This window comes from Aedes albopictus, unplaced genomic scaffold, assembly GCF_035046485.1.
Source record: "Aedes albopictus strain Foshan unplaced genomic scaffold, AalbF5 HiC_scaffold_131, whole genome shotgun sequence".
NCBI lineage: Eukaryota > Metazoa > Arthropoda > Insecta > Diptera > Culicidae > Aedes > Aedes albopictus.
In genome coordinates, this window is record NW_026916713.1 from 35676 (window position 1) to 60795 (window position 25120).

Consider the following 25120-nt stretch of genomic DNA (forward strand, 5'->3'; position numbering starts at 1 on the left):
TTTTACCCTACCTGAGAGTGTCCAAGACATATTTTCGGTGTTCAAAATGCAATTCTAACAGGCGATTGGAAATTGTGACTTTCACAACTTAAAATGCTTTCGTTAAGGTTTTTGTTCCAAGAACGTAAAGTACAATCATATTTTAAGCGTATTAGTAACTTTGCAAAGTAATCAATTGTTTTCTAAGGAAGCTAGGGGACGATTTTTCCAACGTTGTCCTCAGCCTGTCCAAAATACATGAATTACCCTACGCGCTTTGCTTTGCCCTTATGGAGAGCGCGCGCTACTTTGATTGTAACTTTGGTTCTGGAGCTCCAACCTTTATGAAATTTGGAATGTGTAGCTACACTGAAAGGCGGCTTGCGGTAATGACAAGCATAACAATGTTTTTAAATTTACCATGACAAAACATGATCATCGACCCACCAACGCTTCTTGTGTGCGTTTTGTTTCTTCTCACATCAACCGGTTCGATAGCCGAGTGGTAGCGTGCGAGCCTGGTGATGTCAAGGTTCTTGGTTCGAATCCGGTTGCCAACAGAAACTTTTTTCAATTGAAAATCGAGTCCATGGTAAAATTGAAAACATAATTCTGTTGAATTGAAACGAAAATCAGTCTGCACAAATTTAATGGCGTTGTGTATTTAAATTGACCCTCAGAATAGTAATTTTCACCGCAAGCCGCCGTTCAGTGTAGTATACTTTTAGATTTCAAATTATTAAATCAGGCCAAACATGTCTAAAGGTCCTATCTGCAGAAGAGAGGCTCTCTTTGGTTTCCCTCTCTTTCGTTAATATCTCATCTGTTTATTTGTATTATGATTGTTTCATTGCATTGAATGATGGTCAAAACAATCGTCTTTTGATTTGTACTGCAAAAAGAGTTGAAAAGTGTATCATTACATTGCAATAATTGAAAGAGAAAGAGAACAAAGAGAGCCTCTCAAATGCAGATAGGACCTATCGAAATGTTTGGCCTGAAATATTTTGGATCCTTGCAAACATCCTACATTGTTTCCTCAACATGTTCTGACGATGATAGGCTGTTGGGATTGTTATTTTCGTAAAATTATCTTCAATTTGAAATCTATCTTTTTCCTAAAATGTTTGCATTTGAAGCTTCTTGGTTCCATACATTTATTGTGCGTTTAGCACTAAATTGAATTCCGAAAAAACTTCATTGACTTCCGCTGCCTTTCCTATGCGTTAAACATAACGTCGGAAGTAGTGCGCTGTACAGTAAATCTGATTTTCTATACAGCGCACTACTTCCGACGTAATGTTTAACGCATAGGAAAGGCAGCGGAAGTCAATGAAGTTTTTTCGGAAACCAATTTAGTGCTAACGCCACAATATCATTTTATATTTTTACCAGATTCTACTTCGATGCACCCGCTGTGATTTGCTGTTTTCTATGCACGGTCTACGTGCTACAAAACAAAAACAACATTATGTGCTGTACATAAAGCATCGAGTAGAACACACTAACATGCATGCTGCATATGGTGCTAGTATTGACACCATTGCACACCGGAAGAGTTCTTTGCGACTGTAAAATTACAAGCTATGTATTGTATATGCAGCATATTGCACTGTATTGATGAGATGTAATCGTATGTCAGTTTTTGACGTTTGTTGAAAAAAAAGTTTGATCTAGCGTCTACAAATAAATATTCGAATTTGTGACGAGTTCTTATGAAGGAAGAAATATCAGTGATAAAAGTGTAAATTTGTGTGTTGAAAGCTTAAGAACGTCCAAAAGAATTTATTGCTATGGAAGTGTTATGTGAGTATTTTATTAAAGTAACGCTAAAGAAGGATTGTATAAACAAAGTACTTGTTTAAATTGTAAAACGAATTGAAATTTCCATATACTTCGAACAATGATCGTGAATTGTGTTGCATGTAAGCTATTAAGGGATGTGTTTTAGTGTTTTTCTAATAATTTGAATTCTGATGAAAACAGAAAAGCGAAAGGTTTCAAAGCTGTACTCGATAACAAAAATTTCGCGGCAAATAAAAAAAAACATATATAGGTCATAGATAATTATATATTAGTAGCATTGAAAACCCACTAGATGTTTATTTTTTATGTGCCAACTCAGAATATGAACAAATCTCCTGTGATAAGTAATAGATGCCAATGAAATTATCAGTAACATGTTTACGAAAAAACGTTCGAGACGTACAGATATAGTTATTTTTAGCTACAAAAGTGACAGATCTCATATGTACGCTCAAAACATTGGGTGGCTGCATTTGTACGAATAATGTACTCATGTTGACAAACTCAGGTTTGTCAGTGTATGTTTTGCATTAGTATTTGAATTACATCGGTTAAAGTGATACATTTTGACATTTCAATGAGCGCGGCATTGTTACGTGTGTATTCGTTGAAAGCTTACAGGTATATTCTAGTAAAGCAAAATAAAAGTTTCAACACATTTCTTGATATTAAAAAAACTGCTTTGTTCAACATCGTGACACTTGGAACTTTCTCTAATGTATGGAAAAAACTGAATGAAATTTTTGGTCGTACTAAAGCCAATGAGAAATTAAAATTACGAAATCAAGATGTTGCTGAAATGTTTAATTGATTTTTTTCTAGCATCGGTAATAATATAGCACAAAAAATCCAAAAAACGCCTTTGACTTTTTGAAACCTGTAAAGGGTGTTAGCAGCACTATTTTCCTGAGACCTGCTAGTATAAATGAAGTTAGCATTCTTATAAGTCAACTTGATACACAGAAAAACAGAGGGCATAACTACATTCCAGCTGATTTGGTAAAAGCAAACGTGGGCCCGTTTTCCGGTATAACTGCTGAGCTGTTCAATAGAATGTTATTAACTGGGTCCTATCCAAATATTATGAAAATAGCTAAAGTCACTCCAGTTTTTAAACCAGGGGACTCTTTTAATCCCTCTTATTATAGACCGATATCGACTCTTTCCGTAATCAATAAAATATTGGAGAAACTGTTAACCGTACGTCTTGTAAACTTCTTATGTGCTAATAACGTCTTCTATAGGTATCAGTATGGTTTTCGAGAAGGTTGTGGAACTGGCAATGATATAACTGAACTTATCCAGCTTTTTACGCTGGCTATAAAACGACAAGGGGTGAATCGATTTTGACAATTCTTGCCGACAACTTTTATAGTAAGATCCGAGTAGGCTAAAAATATAGGTTGTTGAGTCAACTGTCGATCGCCCGTTTGCATTATGTTTCTTGCTACATTTCATATTTGGGTAACTCTCGCTGAGACCGTCCCACTATTTACACCATGTCTTCAAAAATGTTTAAGGTGCCGATTTTCTGAAAGTCCTCTCCAAAAGAGTAAGGAAAATGCATTTGGTTAATCAAAATGGTGGACCCCCCGTTAGTTAGAGCCACAAGCATTTTGGCAGACCCCTCGATTTTTGTCAATTGTTGGTTCATTTAAACCGTTATAACTCGAAAGTTTCGCCAGAAACCACCTCAAAACTATAGGTTGTTGAAAAGAGAGAAGGTAGGGCTACTATTTACAGTTATAAAAAGTTGGGTCGGCCATATTGATTTTGGCCGCCATCTTGGATTTTTATACCAAAACTGTTTTTTTACCATGTTGGCAACTACCGATTTTCAAAATGTTTGCGTCAATCGAAAGCGGGGACATTTTTACACAACCTATCAAAAATTTAGAGATGTATCTTTTTCCTATCAAAAGTTATCTGCACTTTTGTGAATCATTTATTATCTTTTTATATAATTTTAGGTAATCAATTGAAAGGCTCGACATTTTTATTGGCAGTTTTATTGGATTTATTGGATTCAAGGCTGTTCTCATAACCGGACAGGAATGGATAAGAATCTTGATAAGAATTCAAGCTCCAACCAATAATTTTAAGATATGTGAACACCTCCATGGCAAGAGTGTAGTGGGTACTTTCAAGTATATTAATAAAACTATGTCTGAGACGAAGCTCCAGTCCGTCCTTGGCCCGTTCCCTACCAGTTGTACTGATAACTGCTGTTTATAATCCGTTCGTCCAGTTTAATCGTGGAAACGATCATTTTGATCATCCAAGGGCGAGGGCTTCGAGATTACTCAAATTAGTTGAGAAGTCATACGGTATCTACTTCAAAAGCTTAAAATATAAGTATTCCACATCCAACATACATACACTTTCCTTTTGCCTGTTTCGGCTTTGGTATCAAGTAATGAGCAGCGTATAACGGAACCATGGGGGATCCTGATAATTTTTACATTGAGGATATAACCATGGATTAAACTGTATCAAAATGCTTATACTTTGCCCCTCCTTGCCCGAACTGAACATGTCTTTAGGTAAAACTTAGAAAGAACTTGTTCGTAGGCCTAGATGAAGCAAATACCGATTTTAAATTATCAGCAGCAGTGCCAGGATCTCAGATCATGCACACTATCCAGACCCGGTAAAGTAGAAAATAGCAAATGCTTTTGAATTTCATCTACGAGACCTGATTGCTCTGCTGCCGTCAGCGGCCAAAACCGCAGAAGTTTTTTTTTTGTAAACGTCTTTTATTCTTTTCTTACGATTAATTTTTTTTGGCATTGTGTTTGTATCTCATCTCAGGTTTCGTAATATCATGTATGTCCAGCAATATCAACCTAAAAAGAAAAATTATTGCTATTAAATTTCCATTTCCGAAAACTAGTTCTGGAATTTTTGACGTTCTTCAATGAACAATGACAATTTTCAAAGCCAAAGAGCTTGCTTCGATCAAACCATAATAAAATTATAGTGTCGGCAACAATTGTCAGACATGGGTGATTCAGAATTTATGGAAAGCCAGCGTAAAAAGCTGGATTGATTATTTGATTTTTGAAATAGATAAGAAAAATATAGTTGGTGGATTATTTATAGACCTGAAAAAAGCGTTCGATACCATAAATCACGAAATTTTATTGAAAAAATTGGACAGGTACGGGGTGAGAGAAATTGCAAATGATTTAGTTATCTTTCGGATCGTACACAATTTGTAGCGATAAATGACTGCCGCAGTAGTCTACAACATATGAATATTGGAGTGCCTCAAGGGAGCAACATCGGTCCTTTATTGTTTTTAATATTTGTTTATTATTTGTATTTGTTTATTTGTTTATTATGTAACTTAACGCTGCGCGGGGTGCCAAGGCTCTTTGCTGATGCTACGGCTTTGTTTTATCCACTTCTTAATATTCAGTCTATTGTACAAGACATTGAGATAGACCTTGCGAGTCTGACGAATTATTTCAATGGCAATCTTCTCTCCTTGAACTTGTCTAAAATAAAATACATGGTCTTCCATTCACCACGAAAAAAAATCTTTAGTTATCCCGATCCTTGTGTAGGAAATCTGCGTATAGAAAAAGCACGAAAAAGTCTCGTCTTTTAAATACTTGGGTCTTCACTTAGACTCTTGCCTATCTTGGAATAATCATATACAACAAGTATCGATAAAGTGTCATCTTTGTGTGGATTAATGAAGAGGGTTTTCGCTCTTTTGTACCAAATACAGTCCGGATTCGCTGGTTGGGTCACGACTGCGCCCCGATTAGCGAATCGTGTTCGTTCGTTGGGGCCACTGACAACTGATCAAAATGCTCTAGACACACGCAAGTGACGAGAAATACGTCACGGAACACTCACATACTTGCGTAAACGTTCTGTATACAGGAGCTGTGATGTAACGGCGGTCAGACGTCAAACTCGTTTTGACATCTATTTTGACATTGACAGTGCTTTTTAGTTGGGTTTTGCCCCAACCACTGAACATTCAACCATCGAGACAGCCCATCTAACGAGCTCTCAACGAACGAATCGTCACTGTAAAGCATTGCTACGTTTTTACTTTGCCTGAATCCATTCTGTGCTCCAATATCTAATAGTAGCATGGGGTCATGCTGCTAAATCCAAACTAAAAAAAACTTCAATCGTTGCAAAAAAGGTGTTTAAAAGAAATTTCCAATTTGCTACATTTATTCCCAACTATTGCATTGTATAATTATTCAAATCACAAAGTTATGCCAATATTAGCCTTGCGTGACATTCAAACAATTACATTTGTACATAATACATTGAATAATAGAAAATGCCATTATATTCTTGTTTTTTTCTGCTAGAGAAAATTTTCATAACACTAGGCATGCCAATGAACTTATGAGGAGTAGTGCAAGTACAAATTTAGGCCTAACGCGTATCACCAATTACGGACCATTAAAGTTTAATGCGCTTCCCAATGAATTAAAAGAAATATCAAATTCGATCATCTTCAAAAGCAAGCTGAAGCATCACATACGGAGGAATGTAAATGAATTTATTCTTCAAGCGTGTCTTTGTGAATAATAGAAATACACTAGAACCACAAACTCAATAAGTTTGTGCTAGAACTCCAATGGCGCTATAGTCACTTTTCACATTTAATTAAATTTAATATTTATTAAATTAATATTTAATTGAAATAAAAGATTGTTTTCAAGTTCCCGTAGACGATCTTTTGTTTTGGAAAACAAAATTGATTTGACACTTCTAGTACCGCTTCTGACGCTGTAAGAGCGCAGCAAACTAGATGTTGGTCACACGAACAGTCGCGACATTGGACTTCTGTGGCTAGTTATTCTAATTTGTGAATGTAGGTTTTTGTCTGGCTTCTGTCAGTTTTTTTTCCCTGCATTTTAGTATATTTTAGCTTTACTTCATTCTTAAGCCATAATCGTTATCACAATGTAGGGTCTGGGACCATTTGGGCAGGAGCACCTATTTTGGGCACTTGCTGCTCTAACACAGTCAAATTCAAACCGATTGACGTCAAATTTTGAACATGGCTGGATTCTGTGCCTATCTGATCGTGTTTCAAAAATCAAGTCAATCGGTTCACAATTGACTGAGTTATAGCAGCAAGTGCCCAAAATAGGTGCTCCTGCCCAAATGGTCCCAGACCCTTATTTAATTTTATACTTATGACACACATGTGATACAAGAATCACTGTACAATTCCGCTTGAAATGAGTGCCATACTGAAAATTCTCTCAGTTCAAGTCAGTCTTGTTAGGATTTTCTTGACACTGCGTACCGTTGTACAGGAATCACACTCGTATCACATGTCTGTCTGGGGTATTAGAATTATTATTGATTTTATTCGTGAATCCCTCCAAAGGAGCAAATGCTCCACTGGGATCTCACATTAGTTTTTTTTAATTCTTAGTTTCTTAGTATCCGCGTTTTTTTTTTGTTCGTACTTTGTTAGGTGAGTCCACAACCAGAAAGCTCCACGCGAGCTTTTTGGTGTGGGGGTCAGCGGAGGATCATCATGGAAACGAAACCATCAAATCACAGACAAACAGCGATTAAAATCATCCTCATGCTAATTACGCTGTGTTTTGTAAACCCACTGAATAGATGGCGGTAGTGAGCAAATGTCAAACAGGGGCAAAAACTGCGAGGGCCATGAGCGAGAGATTTGCGAACTACAGAATATTCTATTACATATTCCGTTAAAAATAGAAACGATGGGAAGTTCGTAGGGTGAGACGTCTGTTATTCTGTGGTTAATGAAAATCTTTGATCATGATGGTTACACCATAGACTTAATAGTGTTGGTTACACTGTTTGATGGGCATCACTGCAATGAGCCATTTTACGAAGTAACAACAATGTTGATGATGATATTGGTTTTCACGGGTTATTGGACGCTACCTCCTGTCAAAATTCATTCATAAAATCGACTCGTAAAATGGTCTATTTGCCTCGAAACATAGTAGCCATGATTTCTGTGTGCTATCTTTTGCGCCATGTGCAGCAATGTTGCCTGCTGGGAAGCTGAACCACAGACAAACAGACGTAACTCTTAGAGGAAATTCATCAAAAACTTTTGTCCGGTATCTTTTTCATGAGCACACTGCCACCTGTTGATAGAACCGCGCGAGACACTGTCGGCCATGATGGTTTCGATTTGACGGTTATCTAACACGCACACTACTACACAAATCGCCTGTAATTTTCATTTGCATCGTTCAGAAACGTGTACACTGGCAAATGTCAAAGCGATCGAACACTAGCGCCTCTGGTGGAAGAATGAAATTTGAATTGATCGTTATACGCATATGCCAAGTCGTTTTCAAGAGTGTTACTTCTATTTGTGGCTGTACGATCACTGTTAAAGTTTCTCTAGTTGGATTAAAATCGATAACTAATTAATGAGATTTCAATGTGGTCTTCGGCAAAGTTGTAGCTGATAGAGTAGCCTATGAGTACCAAGGGTCAACTAACACTCTCGGGCAGTTAGGGAAGTGCTATGGTCAATTGAATGAAAATCGTCCTTTTCCCATAGTAATTTCCATAGAAACTTTGAAGGGCTTGTGCATTCTCAATTTTCAACTAATTCAGCTCAAAATTTGGGAGAAGGCTTACAATCTGGCTATGAATCGAATAAGCAGTGTGGAGCAAAAACGATTTTTTGAACCACCTTAATATTGTTCATGCAGTTGAAAATCGGATTTTTTTACACGCGAAAATCGAGTTTTCTCCTAACCCGACGTCTCCACTAGACAGAAATGTCTTGCCATTTTGCTGGACAGATGTGTCATGACAGAAATGTTCTCTCGCTGTTTTCATGGAAAGCAGCGGTGTTGATCATTTCTGTTACGTTTTTTCTTTCTGGCAGCAAAATGGCAAGACATCTCTGTCTAGTGGAGACGTAGGGTAAACCGTGTGTCAGACGTACGTCGGGAACAGTGCGCTGGATAGAGGGTCAGGTCCGCTGTCCAGCGCACTACGTCCGACGTTAGGTTTCTCGTATGGGTTTTGAGAGAACTCGATTGTCGGGTGTGGGGAAACTTCGGGTTTCAACCGCGACGACAATATTGTCGTCGCGGTTGAAACCCGAAGTTTCCCCACACCCGACAATCGAATTTTCTTAAAATCCATACGTGAAACCTAACGTCGGACGTGGTGCGCTGGACAGCGGACCTGGCCCTCTATCCAGCTCACTGTGCCCGACGTACGTCCGACACACGGTTTAGGAGAAAAATCGATTTTCGCGCGTCAAAATTTCCGATTTTCAACTGCACGAACAATATGTAACCAGCTATGATCAGACTTTGGCTATGAACATCAGTGTGCAGTTTAATGAAATTGCAAAAAAAAACGTTTATAAACGTTTATAAATTTCTAATTCCTAAGTTTTTTTGCCTCAGTGTACGCAACTTTGTGCAGAACTCGATTTTTACAACACTCGTTGTAATTGGGTTGTTTAGTGAATACAATATTGCTATTTTCCACAGGTGTCAATCAGCTAGTGTTCGAGCATCCTTCAATAATAAAAAGAAAAAAATATTTAACAAAATCAATCATATTGTTGCTGCCAGCACTGCCCGTGATGGCACTGCAACGAATCATTATTTCGATAGGACAATTCGCTATACAAAAGAATAGAATGTGTTGGCCAGAATTCAGTGTATTGCAGTGAAATGGCATGAAAAGTAAATTTGAGGATTTGTAGTGCAGTAACAGAATTATTTGATAAAAACTATTTGTATTTACAGCTTATATTTAAAACATTCACGAATGCATAAAAGTTGAACTATTCTAATTATCACAGATGAAATCACAGTAAGTTAATCACAGTACATAAAATTTGCTATTATAACCTTAAAATCTACTATCACAGATACATAATGTACAGATGTTACTGGTGAAGTTGAGGATTATTGAAAATTAAGTTATTGATCGAATTATGTAAGTAACCTTTATGAAATATGATTATGTATTGAATAATTTATAAATAAATTTCTAGCTTTAAGCTGTTTCGCACCCGCAGTACGGAGTTAGCGATCTGCTCTTAAGAATTCGGAAATGAGCCTCCTGAAATCCCCCACCATTCGCCGTAACACATATAAATGATAAAAATTTCATCTACGAAGAATCCTCAGCTTCCAAACAAAAGCTGTGAAAATTTTTGACATTATGATAAACAAACTTATATCTCCGCCTACTAGACCAAACTATAAAATGTGTCGGCAAGAATTGTCAAATTCGAATCATTCCTCACAGTTTTATAGCCAGCGTAAAAAGCTGGATAGCCTAATCGAAAGAGCTCATGTGATTTTATTAGATTCCAATACCTTTGTTTTGATGGTTAAATTAACAAAACAGTTTAAATTTTCGTGGATAGAATGACAGTTCAATCGATAAAATGACAGTTCGACTCGAACAAAAAAATTTCCCCATACAAACTTTAAATGCATTTCATAAATAGTTTGCGGACTCCAAAAATTATAAAGTTTTGGACTTCGACTAATTTTTGGGCGGAGAATCTAATTATGAAATAATCTGGATAAAGAACCCAATTCTAGATTGAGTTTAAATAAGGGCGAAAGTAACATGAGAGAGTTCTCTTCATCGACTCTCTCTTCTTCAAATTAAAGTGACAAGATGCAAGTATGGCTGCACTTTTTAGTCATAAATCGCTAGGTTGCGATGCAATCTAGCGTCTAAGTGTAAAAAAGTTCGATTGAATTTGCATCTTGTCACTTTAATTTGCAGATGAGAGAGTCTATGAAGAGAACTCTCTCATGTTACGTTCGCCCTTATTTAAACTCAATCTAGAATTATCCAACTCGGCGAGCCTCGTTGTACGACTTGTGCTGTAAAAATCCTCATTCTGAACCTTGTTGCGTAAACTACTATTTACACTCAGAAATAAAAGTATACACGGAATTACTATTATTTATGCATTTTGTATTCGCATCTCTCTCACTCTCTTTTTGTTTTCATGCTATCTGCCGTTTAGCCTGGGTTGAAGAGAAGTGTTTCGTCAACCCAGGCGAAGCACCAGATAGCATGAAAACAGAAAGAGAGTGAGAGAGATGCGGATACAAAATGCATAAATAATAGTAATTCCGTGTATACTTTTATTTCTGAGTGTAGGTTTGCACGGGGCATACCGAACCGAGTTGCGACACATTAAAGCAGGTAAAACTCACTTTGGGAACGTTCAAAAATTACATCCAACATTTGGGGGAGGGGGGGGTGTCTAGAAAAGTGTGACAATACGTGTATTGGGTATAGGAAAAGTGCGTGACAGAGGGGGGAGGGGGGTCTAGAAATCCCGAAAACCGATGGACGTAATATTTGAATATTCCCTTTTCACGCCTCACGTCATTTCGAATTTCATTGAATAAAAAAAATCTCCAAGTTCAAGTTGTTTCCCCGTCCCCGCACTCACCTATAATTTATGCTGGTAAACATATAGCATAAATGCACTCCATACATTGTAAACAAACGAGCTTGCTCACCAACACACTCTCATCGTCTTTCGATGTGTGGTCAAAAAGCTCCGGTGTTGGATGCGCTTCCGCCATTTTGTTTTTGTTTCGGCTGGCTGGCGGGCGATGTTCATCGCGTAGTTTTTTACCGCGGACGCTCGACTCGGCTATGTCATTCTGACAGTTCTCGTTGCATTGTGTGGAAGGCTTTTTGTTATTTCTCCGCTCCGCATAGTTCGTCACATTTTGACAGCTAGCTGGCTTTTGTAGCTACAGTGTATCAAATTTTCAAACTGAATTATTGCGGAATAAAACTGGTGTAATTTGAGAGGAATAGAGGTTTCAAGTGAGACAAGTGCAGTTGAAATAGGTGAAGTGCAGTTTTAGAACCGATCCCGCCGAAAATCGGGCAAATAGTGGTGCTGAAAATTCCTGTGAAAACTTGGTCTCGGAAGGGGCCTCTTTTGCGTTTGGCAGTGGGGACGAGTTGGTGAGGAAGAAAAACTCAGCAAGCCGAGCACAAATTAAAGTGTTTGTTGCTTGGCAAACATCATTTTCGGTTTTGATTAGAAACGTTGGTGCGTTCCTCCGGCCGAATCCGGAAAACAATTTTCGCTAGCGCGTAGTTCTTGAAAAGCCGTCAAAATTGAGGAAATAGAGGAAATCGTGGAGACCGAGGAGGTCATCCTCTCTCCCGATGAAATGCATCATGAAGAATATGAAATAACGTCGGTGCCCATCGAAGAAACTACAACGGTGCAAAACGTCAAGCGAGCCGATATTCGGGACCTGACTCGGGAGGCTCACTATCAGGCCAAATTGCTGCAGCAGGAAAATGAAGGTAGGAGAACCTCCGATCTAAAACACTACGAATCTTGTACTGCCCGTCTCCGTTCGTAAACAATAATCTATCAAAATCTATTGCATAATTTGTCAGATATTACAACTTTCATTTCGACTTTTACGGTGTCGCTTCTGAGGCCGTCCGTCAAACGTCAATTTGTCATCGCTTCATTATCTCTTATTAATTCAAGCAATATTCATAATAGTTCTTCAGAGTTAAATAGAATTATGTATCCCCCTTTGCATTCAATTAGTTTTGTAATGTAAAATCCAACAGGATCGCCTAGAAAATGCTGAAAAGTTTTTCATTTTTGGCCTTTGTTCCGCGTAAAATTGCTTTTTCGATTTGACTTTTCCGAATGACATTTCGCCATCCAATATGGCGACGCAGCAAATATTGCGTTTATTTTGGTGGCATTCAAAACTGGAAAACCAGAGTGCAGCGTAAAATGCTGTTCGATTTTGCAATTTACATACCGAATGCATCTTCAGTTTGCATCAATTCGCAGTGTTCTTTATGGAAATATTTGCCTTGAATTTAGAATTTGAAATCATTTTGCCGAGGATTCAAGTTTTTTCTCCGTCAAAAGGAAGCTGTCATTTTGCTTTGCTAGTAGTGGTGAGTCGGAGCAGCATAAACACATCATAAACGCTGTACGTACACAACACTCATACTAGCTCATCGTAAAGTGATGCCAGTTTGACAGGTCTGTTGCGCATTAAAATTTTATTAATTAATAAACTATTGAATATTGAAACAATAATCAGGCATGTATTAATGGGACGGGATTGGCGGAGTATTTCATCTGTGTTTCAAAGCTGGATTTTTATTTAATGAGATGTTAAATTCTCCGTTTCTGCCAGTGATGAAAATGTCATTTTGACATATCTATCGTCAAGGCGCCATTCACCGTGGGGGCTCCATTCACCGTGTGCTTTCGAATATTTTTTCATAATTTCCATATTATGATTGAATGATATGACAATTTCCCTTCAATTTTACCAATACAACATTGTATTGGTGAAATTGTAGGGAAATTGTCATATAATTCAATCATAATATGGAAATAATGAAAAAATATTCGAAGGCACACGGTGAATGGCGCCTTGACGGTATATTCAACCGTATCCAGCTCATTTCAGAAGCTCAACCTGAGAATATGGCATAGGAATACCTTCAAAATATGCCAATGATATTCATGGTGAGTATCAATTGGGTTTTTAAATTTTGAAAAATGTATTAATTTTTAAATTTTATACGAAGGAGCACCTTTTTCTGAGCCACTATGTTTTTTTCCGATTTTTAGAACTTTATTTTTGGTACCTTAAATCAATTTCTAAGAGATTTTTTCAAATCACCTTTTGACAGCTGGGCAACTGCTTAACAGTTCCGCCCAGTACAAAATGCGACAAGGAATGATTCGACAAATAGTTTTAAATAAGTTCCCGGGCACCAAAATTCATGAAAATTTGGATTTCAGCTCAGTTTGACGTGTAGATTCAGAATATGGAATTATCTCAACACCGAGAAAGAAGCCAATTGGCAATTTGGAAGGTAACTCGTGACATTTACCTTAAATATTCAAGAAAAAAGAGCAGTTTTTTCATGACTTTCTTGTAGAACTGGTCAAGCCGCACAAGGTTTTCATATACCATATTCCGAGCCATATTCTCAGGTTGAGCTACTAAAATGAGCAGGATGTGGTTGAATTTAGATAGGGTGACCAAGGGTATGATCGGCAGGTTTGCTCTCTTCGTCATAGAAGGTTTTTGTGGACCTGAAATTTGGGCATATAACTCAGCTTGGTTGGGAAGAATTTGGGGCCAACACTGAGATCAACAGGTTTCATAAAACCCCCCATGACGAAGATAACAAAACTGCCGAAAATACGTAAGTTCCCCTATGTCGAAATGACATTTTCAGCACTGGACTGGTTTCTGCAATGCAACGGTGCAATAGCATGGGTTGATGCTTTTGAGCCAAACATTGGGTAACCGTTTTTGAACACGCAAGAAATGAAGAATAAAAGCAATGCAGTTACTCATAGCTTTGCGCAAATAGCATAAAATTAGGCAAGAATTATGATTTCTAACATAATGCGGAAACGTTAAAATCATTCCACCATACAAAAAATTCAGCTCATTACTTTAGATCTAGTTCTCTGAATCATTTCGTTCAATCGTTTTCTGAATCATTTCGGAAGTAGTGCGCATCTATCTCCTAGTCTAGTCATTATCAACACAGCGCACTAGTCGCGAAAAAGTTGCGACACTTGAGGACCAAGAAAATAGAACAATTTTCGGGTGAAAAAGACAAAACATTTTGGCTTAAATGCAGCCCGGCTAAAATTGTTGAATGACCAGTACAACCTATAGACCCTATAGATTCCATAGACTCGCGGAGGCGTAGACAACTGTAGCCAAACGAACTGTCAGTTCGTGTAGCCAAACGAGCATGACGCACGGTGTCAAAATTTTGATTATTATCAAACTTTCATGTACCTCGGATTTTTCTTCATAGAATGTTAGGATTTCGGTTGTAATGTATAAATGCAAAATTTGAAAATATTCTATCGGGGAAAATTTGAGCTAGATGAGTTTTTGGCTATTTTCCATACTAAAAATTAATAATTACTATTTTAGCCCAAAAAACGTCCCATACAAAATGTATGGAAAATTTTTCGCCGATGAAATATTTCCTAGTTTTCCGATTATGAATACATAGCCCAAATACTAATCATTTTCGAAGAAAAATCCGAGGTACATGAATGTTCGATAATAATCGAAATTTTGACACCGTGTGACGTCACGATTTCAATAGCGACAATGGATTGCGTGACGTCATATTTGCTCGGTACACTCTAAATTCATGGTAAAACACACTAAAATCGTATTGCTCAACCATGTCTCCGCAAGTCTACGGAATCTATAGTGTATATAGTACAACCTAGTAAAACAAGTCGCATTGCTGAAAATGAAAATTCAGTTAGAATTGGAATGAATAAATGAATTACTGGTTTTACAGTATATTTGCGAATGAAGTAATCAAAGATTGCCTTGCCGATCGCGACTTTTGATCAGGGTCATATAGGGCACTGCATGAAATTTTCTCCTACTCTTTTACTCTTACAGAAATTTTGTAAACAACAAGGCCAAGAAACGTCAAAATCCCATACAAAATCAAAACAGTGCAGTGCCCTATTTAATGAGCTGTTTACGCTGTTAAATGAATCCCCCTAATGTTTTCGTCAGGAGGTGGGTATTGATTGATGCACCAAGCGATAAGAAGAAGCAGTTTTGACATCCAAGCGGTGTGCCGTTTACATCCATCGACCAATCAACGACGAGGATCTCATCGACGGCACACCGCTTGGATGTCAAAACTTCTTCTTTTTTTCGCTTGGTCCATCAATCAATATATTGGGACCATTGGGACATAGTAGTTTCGCATGAAATCAGTGTCTGGCACCACTGCATTTGATTTTTTATTACACACTGCGATCGAGTACACGGAGAGACGAAACTACCCAAAAGTGAGTTCTTTCCACTCAACTTCGGGGTTGCGTGCGTCAAGCCACTTTTGAGTTGATGGAATCAATGTTTTTGTTGGGTTGTTCCCGCTTGCTTCCATGTGAAAGGAATACCTAATTTTAGGTTTTTTTCACCCAACCGAAATTTTGACTAGGTTGTATTCACTCAAATTTGAGTACTGTGCTAGAAACTCAGTTTTGGCTTGACGCACTGAACTGCAAAAGTTGGGCTGTTTCTCTCTTCACTCTCTGACAACATTAGAAAGAGCGCATGAAAAGGGAGACGAAAAAGAACTCAAAATTGAGTTTAAAAGTACCTAATTTTGAGTTTTTCAGTTTCTCCGTGTACATATGTATGTGAAATTTCGAGTGTGTTGGTCCCACTGGTTGTCGAACGTGAGCGTGGATGTTTTTTTCCGTATTTCCTTTGCGGTGACGTTCGACATCCATGTTTACGAACAGTGTGCACGACAGTTTTGCCTATGTAGTTGTAAGCCCGGCCCGAGCGTTCGGATCCAAATGTCAAACTTCGGTTGCGTCTGTTCGTCGTGTCGGTGGGAGGGCTTGAAGGAAGCTTTTTATGCTGCTGATGGGGTGTTTGGTGGTGGCGGTGGGTTGTGTTGTTTTACGAGATGAATTTTGAGGGAAAGCTTTGTTCACCCAAAAATGTTGCTTTTGAGTGTTGTCAAACATTCAATAACAGTGGGTTGGTGTACTGTTTGTAATCACCTACAGTCGCGTCTCCCAATAAACACTGCAACCCAATTTACGTACATCGGAAATAACCATTATGCAATTCAGTATCATAATTTCTATTTTATAGTCCTCATTATAATGACCTACACCTGCACTGATTCATTATGCAACAGAAGTGAGTCGCATAAGGAGCTACTTTTCAGCACTGGGTGCTGAAAAGTAATACATTTCGGCACTCCTGTAATAGTGTCCGTTTTATAGTTCTTTAGCTATATGAAAGGTTGACGTCTTTACAACGTGGTAAAAACAACTATTTTTAATATACTCGTTTTAAGTTAGTAAGGCGCTGTCCATAAACTACGTAGACTCAATTTTGGCAATCCCAGACCCCCCGCCCCCCTTCCCTCTCGTAGACTTTCGCTCATACATACAAAATTTTCGAAATTTGTAAGGACCGTAGACTTTGACCAGACACCCCCCTCTCCCTTCAGAGTCTACGTAGTTTATGGATAGGCCCTAAGAAGTAATTACCGTTTTACAAGATTAGATTTAAGTTATCATTAGACTACACTTGAAATTTACGTTGCGGTCGGTGCAGTTGGACACAATATCAGATCTCTTTAAATTCAGATAGGAAAACAATTTAGGTTTTTTTTTATTAGAAATTGTCAAGGCTTTTATCAATAAAACAATCAAATATTTCAATCAAGTAACGTTTCGATCTGATTTTTGCTGGTAATATTTCAGCTCAAGAGCTTAACTTCCAGCCGGCGTCCAGTGCCGAGGACACCGAGGGCTCCGACCAAGAGCACACAATGGGTGAGCACAACTTCAGCACTGAACATGAAGGAGATCATATGGACATGGAGGGCATCAGTCCTAACAATTCTGCAGCGATTCGTAAGCGTCGTGGTAATCTTCCAAAGCATTCAGTAAAGATCCTGAAACGGTGGCTCTACGAGCATAGGTACAATGCGTATCCCAGCGATGCTGAGAAGGTCACTCTTTCACAGGAAGCCAACTTAACGGTTCTACAGGTAAAAATTACAACTGAGATTAGCTTTGAGAATGGTTTATCTAATGATTCTTCCATCCAGGTTTGCAACTGGTTTATCAATGCTCGTCGTCGGATTCTTCCAGAAATGATCAGGAGAGAAGGTCACGATCCATTGCACTACACAATTTCACGGCGAGGCAAAAAGTTGAACAGTCAGATGTCAAACATGCAAGTTCCGAATCCAATCACTATGAGTCCTGCCTCGGAAGTCATTGTTGGGGCAACGGAGGAGATTATCGAAGAAGAAGAGGTCATCGAAGAAGGAGTTCCAAATATCATAACTTCCAGCATTGGCCAACAGTACGTTCAGACACCATCCGGTTTAGTTAAGGTGGAAGAAGACATCGACTTCGAGGACCACATCATTTACCGGTAAGTACAATTCTATTAGTTTTCTTTTGAAATTCGTCTTACAATCCAATTGTAACCTCTCATCTCGAATCTAACCATATTCATTTTTGAAGCTACTCCTATAACATTCATTCCTACCGTACCCAAAAACCCGTCTTCAATCAAGTCCTCAAGAAAAGAAAATACACAAAACGCATGAAAATTCAAACTCTTATCAAACGTCAGAACAAGATTCGCAGGTTACAAACTAACAACTCCTTCGAAATACCGTTTAATTCAAATATTGCCGAGCTAATCGAACGTTTATTTCACTCAGATCTGACGAGAGCAATATCGAATACGAATACCCAGAGGAAGAGGAAGAAGAGCTTCCAACCGAGCAAACGGAATGGGATGGTATCATCCGATATGCCAATGACAAAGACGACGAAATTCCCGAAGAGTAAGTGTTTAAATCCTTGATAAGAAAAATGACAGTTCAAATACAAGGCCTTTCTTTTGCTTTTCTGTTTCAGAATCACCGAGGAGGAAGTGATTGCGTCGGACAGTCCTGAGTACTACGCAGCAACGCAAACCAATGTCACACATCTGCCACAATTGCCACAAACGCTGAGCACCGCCAACACATCCGGTATGTAGTCGCTTGAAATGTACAGTGTTCATTCGGTAATTGCAATATGCTTGTTCGGTATTAAGGATGCCAATGAAAGGTGTTGTTGAATATTGCTTTTGAATTGGGCAAACAGGTATTGTATATGGACATAAGCATAGATGAATGCATAACTGTCCCTTGTGACGTTTTGGCGAAAAAACAGCTGTCACTTCGTCACATCTCAAACTCTTCTTCTCTGATAGAATTCACAAAGATTGGTACTTTTTTCCATTGATGCACATATAAAGTATTCGATCCCATATTAACCCGGGAGCGGTCGCGTCGTGTACTGAGTACACGCACCATGAAAAATGCACGCTTGTGATACACAGTGTGAACGTAGTGCCATTGCAGGTAGTCGAAGACGCGACTGCTCGAGGGTTAAGCATGTGGATCACATTTTCATCTTATGAAAAACAAAGAATTGACGTCCTGTTTGTTTTGTTATTTTTATATTTTTTTGTTAGAAGTGAGCACGCATACAAGGATGGGAACACTCACTTGCAGGGAGTTACACTCACTTGATGTTTTCTCAGCTCAGAAGCGTGCAATCTAGAAATGATGTATGGACGACTTTTGTCTTGTGGTTTTGTCTAAAAGTTTGCCGAATAGAGTAGGGGTCGCACACGCATATCAAAGTCGTGACAGAGCTGTGAAAGCGACTCTTCACGAGGTGAGTGTAATTCACATTCACCTCGTGGAGAGTTGCCTTCGCAGCTCCTTCACGACTTCGTTATGCGTGTGCGACCCCTACTTTATTCGGCAAACTTTTAGACAAAACCACAAGACAAAAGTCGTCCATACATCATTTCTTGATTGCACGCTTCTGAGCAGAGAAAACATCAAGTGAGTGTAACTCTCTGCAAGTGAGTGTTCCCATCCTTGCACGCATAAAACAAAAATAACAGAATCAATAGGTTCAGTTAATTATAATCGCTTATTTTCGGATTGGATGAATGTGTCAAAGATGAATTTGGGATCGTTAGCTTACTTATTGCACTCAGACGCAGACCTTACATCACATTTTCTGGTATTCCTTTTTCTTCTCTGTATGTACGTTCCTCTGAAATGAAGGCTAATTCTTCAATTGTGTTTCTTTGAGTATTCCCACAACTGGTATGGAGGGCGTTCTTTGTGTGCCATTGCATTTTTATGAATATTCAAAATTTCAGAGACTAATTTGAAAATCTGAACTGTGCTCATCAACACATTATTAACGGCAATCATGAAATTCCTTAGCGGTGTTAACCGGTTTTTTTAATATTAGATCACCATTTTCATTGGCATCCAGTTTACATTCAAGTATCACTCCCACCTGCAGTTTGCGAATGCAAAAAATAAAACGAATGTTCACTGTACCGCAAGATGATTGTGTTGTTGATTTGTGCTTTTCATTTTCTTTTGTTTGTGTGAATAACAATAGTGCGGGCATCCACGACAACGGCAACGCATATCGTTACCAATCCAGGTACTACACATTTTAACACCTTCTCATACATAATCGCATGTTCTCCTAATCCTATTATGTTTGTTAATTTAATGTTTGATTACAAAACAATTCCTAACGATACCCCATCCGTTTCCCTTTCTTTGCAGTTCCCGTTGGACTATCCCGGGTACATGTGGTGTCCTCCTCGCCCGCTACCGCCAACGTGAACAGTCCAATTGTGGCGTCAGTCAAATCGGCGGGTGGTGGAACCATCGTCACGAGTCAGCAAGCGCTGCAAGTCAGTAAAACCACTACGGTAAAGAAGCTTATCACTACCCCGGTGGTAGAAATGAACGCAAAAACGATAACTCCCATCACGACAATGACGACAACGACGACGACGGGAAATGCTGTACTGACGGCGGTGAACTCGAACATCAACAATAATAACAACAACAATAACAGTAGCAGCAATAACAACACCACACAAGCCAACTCACAGCACACAACGACGGCGGTCAAAGTCAAAGGTGAGTCTACAAAACATGCATGTACTTATTTCATTAATTCGTTTATTGACCGTTGCATGTACCTAAAAAAAGGTTTGGGTAAGGTTCATGAACTGCGCAGGTCAACTGTACTGCATTTACATACCCATACGCATTTCTCTATGAGGTCTGGAATATCTCCTTGAATTTTTCTAATATTTACTCCAGAATCACTCCAGATTTACTCAGGGTTCTAGACATTTCTCCGATAGTTTGTAGAGTTTTTTTTCGTCAGATTTCGCATGAATTTCTTCCCATATTTCTCCTGATGTTTGTTTGGTTATCCCAGAAGGTGTTCCATGAAAAATTTGAAAAAATCCCTTTCCAAAAAAATATTCAAATTTCCTTCAGAAATTCCTCTAAGTGGTTTTCCAATAGTTTTCCCAAAGATCTTCAAACAAAAATCTAGAAAGTTTTCTGTTTTCTCTCGAATTTCCTCGCGAAATTTCGACCTTGATACCTCCAGATGAAGGACTGAAATTTGTCCTTGAATTTCCCTAATATTTGCTGCCGGGATCATTTCAGTTTTTCTCAGGCTACTTCGGGAATATCTTTCAAGAAATTTTTTTGGTTATCCCAGGAGGTAAACTTCTGGAAAGCTCTGTAAGAACTTCTGAAAAAAGGCTCTGTAAGAAAACAAATGGAGCACCTAGAATCCCGGGACAATTCTCGATAGAGATTCCGGAAAGTCCTGAAACATCTTTAAAATATAAAATAAAGTTTAGGATAGTCTCTCAAAAAAAATATACACTCCCGATCAAAAGTTTGGGATCACCCCCTCAAAAATATGTCATTTTTTTAGGCCCATATCTCCGCCAATTTGCGTCCGATTTCAAAACCCTAGGTTTTATTCAAAAGATAATATGTCAAAGAAACTTTGAACATGATTTAAAAGAAACTTTTTCATAAAAAAAATTGTATGTAAACGTAACCCACAGTTGCCAAATTTTCTAAAAAAGGAATATAAACTTACGGCAGTGTCGCTGGAAATCGGGTCGACCAAATTTTAAGATGAGAGCGGTTATATGACCCATTTTCTATAAGCTTTCAACTGCTTTTTACAGAACTTAGCTAAAAAATCTAGATAAAAAGTTATTAAGTAAACTAACTCTTCATGTCATCGGCGACCAAAAGTTTGGGGTCACTTTCGTAAAACATGGAAAAGTTATTTGGTGACATCTTCGTCACCTATAGTTCAATTTTAATTATTTTTGGCTCTTTTCAAAGATAATGACCTAAATTTACGTTTGTTGTCTTTAACTTAACGTATTTAACGATTTTTATATATAAAAATGTTATGTAAAGTTAACACATTTCATAACACTTCAAAAAATGAGGCAACTTTACGTTAAGTTTTAGTATGTAAATTTCAACAAATATGTGTGGTTCAATGTCTATGCAGTAAGTATTATTCATTTTGTTTCAAATAAGCCAAGATGAATTAAAATTGAATGAAAGATGACAAAGATATCAACAAATCACTTTTCCATGTTTTACGATAGTGACCCCAAACTTTTGGCCGATACATAATTTTGAGGGGTGACCCCAAACTTTTGGTCGATGACATCAAGGATTAATTTACCTAATAACTTTTTTTCTAGATTTTTTAGCTAAGTTCTGTAAAAAGCAGTTGAAAGCTTATAGAAAATGGGTTATATTACTGCTCTCATCTTAAAATTTGGTCGACCCAATTTCCAGCGACACTGCCGTAAGTTTATATTCATTTTTTAGAAAATTTGGCAACTTTGGGTTAAGTTTACATACAAGTTTTTTTGAAAAAGTTTCTTTTAAATCATGTTCAAAGTTTCTCTGACTTATTATCTTTTGAATGAAACCTAGGGTTTTGAAATCGAACGCAAATTAGCGAAGATATGGGCCTAAAAAAATGACATGTTTTTGAGGGGGTGACCCCAAACTTTTGATCGGGAGTGTATATATGTATATATAAGGAGGATCACTGCAAGAAAATCTGTAAAAATCTATGAGAAAAAGTATGGACAATCTTCTGAAAGAAAACGCAGGAAGAACTCTATGAAAATTAATAGCAGCAAGAGTCCCAAAAGCAACTCCGGAAAAAAAACCTAAAGGAAAACCCAAGATAAATCCAGAAATACTCTGAGAGACATACCATAAACAATACCAACATGAATCAGGTGCAAATTCAAGAGAAATCCCGTGAAAACCTTAAAGAGATACACTGTTGATACACTTTGATGAATGTCAAAGCATTTTCAAGAGATATTAAAATGTCCCGGGAGCCACTTTAGAGGAAAACTTAGTTTTTTTTTTTGAAGATTTACAGGAGAAACTTTGATAGAAATCCCGGGAGGAGTTCCTGCCGAAAAATCGGGAAAAAAATCCTTACAAAATTCTCCGAAGGGCTCTAGTTGAAATTCCAGCAACAACTCCTGTAGAAGCTCTGGCAAAATACCGGGAAAGGTCTCCTGGGGTGAACCCAGAAGGAATCGCGAAAAAAGAAGGAAATCATTCAAGGGAAATTCCAAGAGAAATTCTTGGAGGTATTCCTCGACAATATCTGATATATTCTGAGAGAAACTACTGTGGAGATCTTGTGATAAATACTGTGAGAAATCCCTAGAAAACGCATTTTTTTTCGGAATGTATGGAGCATTTGATGAAAAAAATGGTGTTGATGTTTTCGAGTTCAAACATTTTTTTTATTCTTCCGCTTTTCCAGGTGTCATTCGCGACGACAAGGATCAGTTCAAATGTCTCTACCTTCTAGTGGAAACAGCGGTGGCGGTCCGCCAGCGGGAGAAAGAGCAGGACGATGTGCACGTTCTCGGCAATTAAAGGCGACAACTCTATCATTTTATCTCCTTTCCTCTCATACTTCCAGTTCTCGATTTCATCACCCTTTGTCTGTTTCATAGCTCCAAAGTCGAGAACATCTGTATTCATTATTATCCATTTCCTCCCCCGAAGTCCCTTTTCCCATTAGTACATAATCGTATAAGCAGAGCAAGATTTGTTATTTTTTCTATATAATACAACGTAGAAGCGCGAAAACCCTGAAAAATGAGAATTTTACTGTACTTTCGTAAGAACAAATTGATGCTAGGTGATAATATGAGGTAAATCTACGTACGCAAAGGAGAATGCAAACGAAAACCCACACACATACACAACTCTACTAGCGAGAAACACACAAACCTGTATATAATTTGACTATATACACTTACTTTGAATATAGGGCGTACACAGAATAATGCAGAAAGGATTATTATTACGGTGGATCAGAAAAGAAACTACTATTAAAAGTAATTATTACTACTAGTTTGTAAGAGTGAGTAGAGAAAACAGAGAGACCGAACGCGTGATTTCATCTGTCCGAGAAATCGTAAGTTTTACAAAATGCCAACCACTTTGCAATTTTACTTCTACATAGGTATCGTATTATTATTTTAATTTGATCACTTGTACATTTCCGTCGCGTTTTTTTTCTGTTTTGCTATCCATGATTCATGAAGCCAAATTTGAGAATAAATTTGTTCGCAAAACACCACTTTTTCTAATTCACAAAAAAATTCACACATCAATTATCAATTAATCAAATAAAGCAGTCGAAAATTAAAGCGTTCCAATCTCTGTGCTCTTAGGGGCTCATTTGTTTCGAAAGCTTATTTCGAAGGAGCAGTCACGTGTGGTGAGAAAGCAGGAAGTTGACTGTCCTGGATTTCTTCCACCGCTACCTGTGTTAGTGTTTTATATAATTATGTCGATAATTATAATTTGTGGACCTGGTAAATTGTTTCTTTAATGATAATTAAAACCGCGTGTAGTCATTACGGAATCGAGAAATAAGTCGTACGGAAAGCGACAGTAGTCATACTGTATCAGGTCTTATTTGTTTTTAGTTGTTGAAACACTTTGTGAAGGATATTGAATTTATTTTGTATCTCTTCTTTCTGCATTATTAGCAAGCCAAGCGCGGCCACGGATCTACGCGATGGTACTAGATCCAGTTCAGTCATGTACATTGAAAGTAACGACAAAGTGGTCCTCTCACATTAGCTTTTCCTTGTGCGTTGTTTATTTTCCTCTCGTTGAAATGTGCACGATTGCCCTTTTGTCTGAATTTTTACTTATTTATCAATTTACGTTCAGCCTTACCTGAAGCAAGAAAAGAAAACAGTGAATTTTGGTATCGTTAGTGGAAAATGATGAAACTCTCATAATTAAGTACATTTTATAAATAAATGTAAAAAAGCTATTCTATAGAAATAATCAAAAACTGAAATAAAACCCCTCACGAAAAATTTAAACACTATCGTTTTCTATTTATGTCTGCTTTTTTAATTATCTTGATGACTACTGCGTACTTTCAAGCCAGAATCGGGCACTTTGAATAGTAGTTCGTCTACGTCTTACGTAGGAGACATTATCCCGAACGAGAGGATGGTATTATCCATGATTGATATACAGGGGATACTCAAAATAACTGGGACAGGTAAAAATTTCACTTTTTAAAAAATGTTCAACTCGCTGTTACTTTTTGAAAAGGGCATCAAATATTCTCAAATTTTTACTGTAACTAGTTGTGTATCAGTGGTCAAAATTTGGGAAAGATCGGGCCATTCTACACGAAGATATAAAGATTCAAGAAAAAGGTATAATTATTCGATAGCCAACTTTGAGTTGTTATATCTCCAGATTCAATGAACCGAATGCAATGAAATTTTGATCATTTATGACTAATATAATGAACTTTGAAAAACAGTTGACT

General features: G+C 37.8%; 1 protein-coding gene across 5 annotated transcripts; it reads left to right on the forward strand.

Moving 5' to 3' along the window:
- Nucleotides 1–1628: 1628 nt before the first annotated feature.
- LOC109430913 (transcription initiation factor TFIID subunit 1) lies at nucleotides 1629–24659 on the forward strand. 5 transcript variants are annotated; one of them, XM_062843283.1, is made up of 9 exons: nucleotides 1629–1785; nucleotides 17084–17373; nucleotides 17434–17765; nucleotides 17858–17983; nucleotides 18061–18186; nucleotides 18260–18375; nucleotides 19820–19864; nucleotides 19993–20355; nucleotides 23072–24659. In XM_062843283.1, exons 1-9 carry the CDS (start codon nucleotides 1773–1775, stop codon nucleotides 23185–23187), a joined length of 1527 nt encoding a protein of 508 aa, XP_062699267.1. In that variant the 5' UTR covers nucleotides 1629–1772; the 3' UTR covers nucleotides 23188–24659. The 5 variants fall into 5 exon arrangements, with proteins under 5 accessions (XP_062699267.1, XP_062699265.1, XP_062699266.1 ...); XM_062843281.1 differs by lacking the exon at nucleotides 1629–1785 and adding an exon at nucleotides 11246–12108; XM_062843282.1 differs by lacking the exons at nucleotides 1629–1785; nucleotides 19820–19864 and adding an exon at nucleotides 11252–12108.
- The last annotated feature ends 461 nt before the right edge of the window (nucleotides 24660–25120 follow it).

Excerpts from the sequence above, each read along its gene's own strand:
- LOC109430913 (XM_062843281.1), top strand. The coding sequence starts at position 11,970 with ATGCATCATGAAGAATATGAAATAACGTCGGTGCCCATCGAAGAAACT. Across the intron at positions 18,376-19,819 it reads GAGCACCGCCAACACATCCG|TGCGGGCATCCACGACAACG; the intron begins GTATGTAGTCGC and ends GAATAACAATAG. Across the intron at positions 20,356-23,071 it reads GACGGCGGTCAAAGTCAAAG|GTGTCATTCGCGACGACAAG; the intron begins GTGAGTCTACAA and ends CCGCTTTTCCAG.